General features: G+C 41.1%; 1 protein-coding gene across 1 annotated transcript in view; it reads left to right on the forward strand.

The window, feature by feature from the left end:
* LOC106867667 (coiled-coil alpha-helical rod protein 1) overlaps window positions 1–2,947 on the forward strand; it is a 46,376-nt gene that overhangs the window by 30,854 nt on the left and 12,575 nt on the right. Inside the window, exon 13 of the mRNA XM_014912604.2 lies at window positions 1,468–1,594. Within this exon, the coding sequence (XP_014768090.1) occupies window positions 1,468–1,594 (127 nt within the window). The remainder of the gene's footprint in view (window positions 1–1,467; window positions 1,595–2,947) is intronic.

A 2,947-nucleotide genomic window follows, 5' to 3' on the forward strand; every position in this document is an offset into this window, starting at 1 on the left:
TATATATATATATATATATATATGTGCAGGAGTGGCTGTGTGGTGAAAAGTTTGCTTCCCAACCACACGGTTCTGGGTTCAGTTCCACTGCATGGCACTCTTCTACTATAGCCTTGGGCTGACCAAGTGTTTATACTTACTTACAAGGTGAGCAAAAGTGTATGTAAGACAGGAAAAACAAATAGAACACAATTACAAACAACAAGAAAATAACAGCAGGTGTCTTTTGATTAATAAAGATAAATCAAATTGAGCTGGCATGTATAGAGTGAAAGCCTTGAGGCAGGAACATAGGGGATGGACTGTGTTCCATTTTTCATATTTATATGTCTATATTTGTGTGTCTGTGTTTGTCCCTCCACCGTCGCTTGATAACCGATGTTGGTTTATGTCCCCGTAGCTTAACAGTTCGGCGAAAGAGACTGATAGAATAAATACTTGGCTTACAAAGAATATATCCTGGGGTTGATGTTTTTGATTAAAGGTGGTGCTCCAGCATGTTGCAGGGTTACTCATTTACAGCCGAGTAGACTGGAACAGTGTGAAATGAAGTGTTTTGCTCATACATAGATACACACATGAATGCATGCATACATACATGCATACATACTGAATAGTGGAGGCGCAATGTCCCAGTGGTTAGGGCAGCGGACTCGCTGTCATAGGATCGCGGTTTCGATTCCTAGACCGAAAACACCTAAAGCTCCACAAGGCTCCCGCAGGGGATGGTGGCGAACCCTGCTGTACTCTTTCACCACAACTTTCTCTCACTCTTTCTTCATGTTTCTGTTGTGCCTGTAATTCAAAGGGTCAGCCTTGTCACACTGTGTCACGCAGAATATCCCTGAGAACTATGTTAAGGGTACACGTGTCTGTGGAGTGCTCAGCCACTTGCACATTAATTTCACGAGTAGGCTGTTCCGTTGATTGGATCAACTGGAACCCTCAACGTCGTAAGCGACCGAGTGCCAACAATACATACTGAATAAGGGAAATGGAAAATGGGGTTCACAAGAATCTCTATTCATCACAGTGATCATTTCAACCCATCATTTGTTGGTCCCTTGCAGGTGGGATACTGTACAACTGGTTGTGTTGCATCCTCCAGTGCAGAATGCTTTTCATCAGGTGTCTTGTTTTAAAGAAAATACCTCACTAAATATACTTGGATTCTCTTGGCATATTGTTGTTGCCTGTGGGTTGTTGGCTATAGTGATACTCTTGAAATTATAACCCTTTTCTTTGAGTCTCATTAATTATGGCTAGGTTTTTGTTTTCCTTTTCAATCTAAGGAAAATTTCATCTAAATCAGAATTTGTTTTCTTTCATACATCAGTCACTAATTACATTGTTACTTGATTTATTTATCTGAATTCATGGCATTAATACATCTAAGTTATTTATTTCCCTTCATCAAATTTTTTTTGTTTTGCTTGAAATGATTTTAAATGGTATTTTTTCTTTCAGATATTATGGCAAAACAGAAATATTTGTCAAAACTTCAACAACAAACAGAGCAGCAAGAAGGTAAAGACTGTGAAACATCACTAGGGAATTCAGTAACATCTGGGAAATGTGTTGAAAGTTTAGAAAGGTATGCATTATATTTATATAGTTCAGTAATATATATATATATATATATATATATATATATATATATATATATATATATATATCATCATCGTTTAACGTGCGCTTTCCATGCTAGTATGGGTTGGACGATTTGACTGAGGACTAGCGAACCAGATGGCTAAGGGTAACCTCCAATCTGATCTGGCAGAGTTTCTACAGAAAGATGCCCTTCCTAATGCCAACCACTCCAAGAGTGTAGTGGGTGCATGTGTATATATATGTATATTCTTTTATTCTTTTATTTGTTTTAGTCATTTGACTGTGGCCATGCTGGAGCACTACCTTTAGTCAATCAGATCAACCCCAGGACTTATTCTTTGTAAGCCTAGTATTATTCCATCTGTCACTTTTGCTGAATCGCTAAGTTATGGGGACGTAATCTCACCAATATTGGTTCTCAAGCGATGATGAGTGGGGTAGGGGCAAACACAGACACACGAACATATATATATATATGATGATGATGATGATGATGATGATCGTTTAACGTCTGCTTTCCATGCTAGCATGGGTTGGATGATTTGACTGAGGACTGGTGAACCAGATGGCTACACCAGGCTCCAATCTGATTTGGCAGAGTTTCTACAGCTGGATGCCCTTCCTAATGCCAACTACTCCGAGAGTGTAGTGGATGCTTTTACATGTCACCGTCACGAAGGCCAGTCAGGAGGTACTGGCAATGGCCGTGCTCGAAATGGTGTATTTTACATGCCACCTGCACAAGAGCCAGTCTAGTGGTACTGGCAACGAACTCACTCGAATACCTTTTCATGTGCCACTGGCACAAGTGCCAGGAAGGTGACGTTGGTAACAATCACGCTCAAATGGTGCTATTTACGTGCCACTGGCACAGAAGCCAGACAGCTGGTGCTCTGGCAACGATCACGCTCGGACGGTGCTCTTAGTGATCTACTGGTACAGGTGCCATTACGATTTCGCTTTCGCTTGCCCCAACAGGTCTTCGCAAGCCGAGTTTAGTGTTCAATGAAGAGATGTTGGCATGGGTGCTAGTCTACAAATTTAGTTCGATTTCGATTTCACTTCCCTCAACAGGTCTTCACAAGCGGAGTTTAGTGTCCAATGAAGGAATGTTACGTGTATGTGGGCTGGCTACATCCTTGGCAGAGGCCTTGGATTTTGGTCTCACTTGGCTTGATGGGCTTCTTTCAGTTTCTGTCTACCAAATCCACTCACAAGGCTTTGGTTGTCCAAGGTGCCATGCAGTAGGACTGAACCCAGAACCATATGGTTGGTAAGCAAGCTACTTACCACACAGCCACTCCTGCACCTATATATATATATGATGATATATATA

The sequence above is a fragment of the Octopus bimaculoides genome, chromosome 1 (assembly GCF_001194135.2).
Source record: "Octopus bimaculoides isolate UCB-OBI-ISO-001 chromosome 1, ASM119413v2, whole genome shotgun sequence".
In the NCBI taxonomy this organism is placed as follows: Eukaryota; Metazoa; Mollusca; class Cephalopoda; order Octopoda; family Octopodidae; genus Octopus; species Octopus bimaculoides.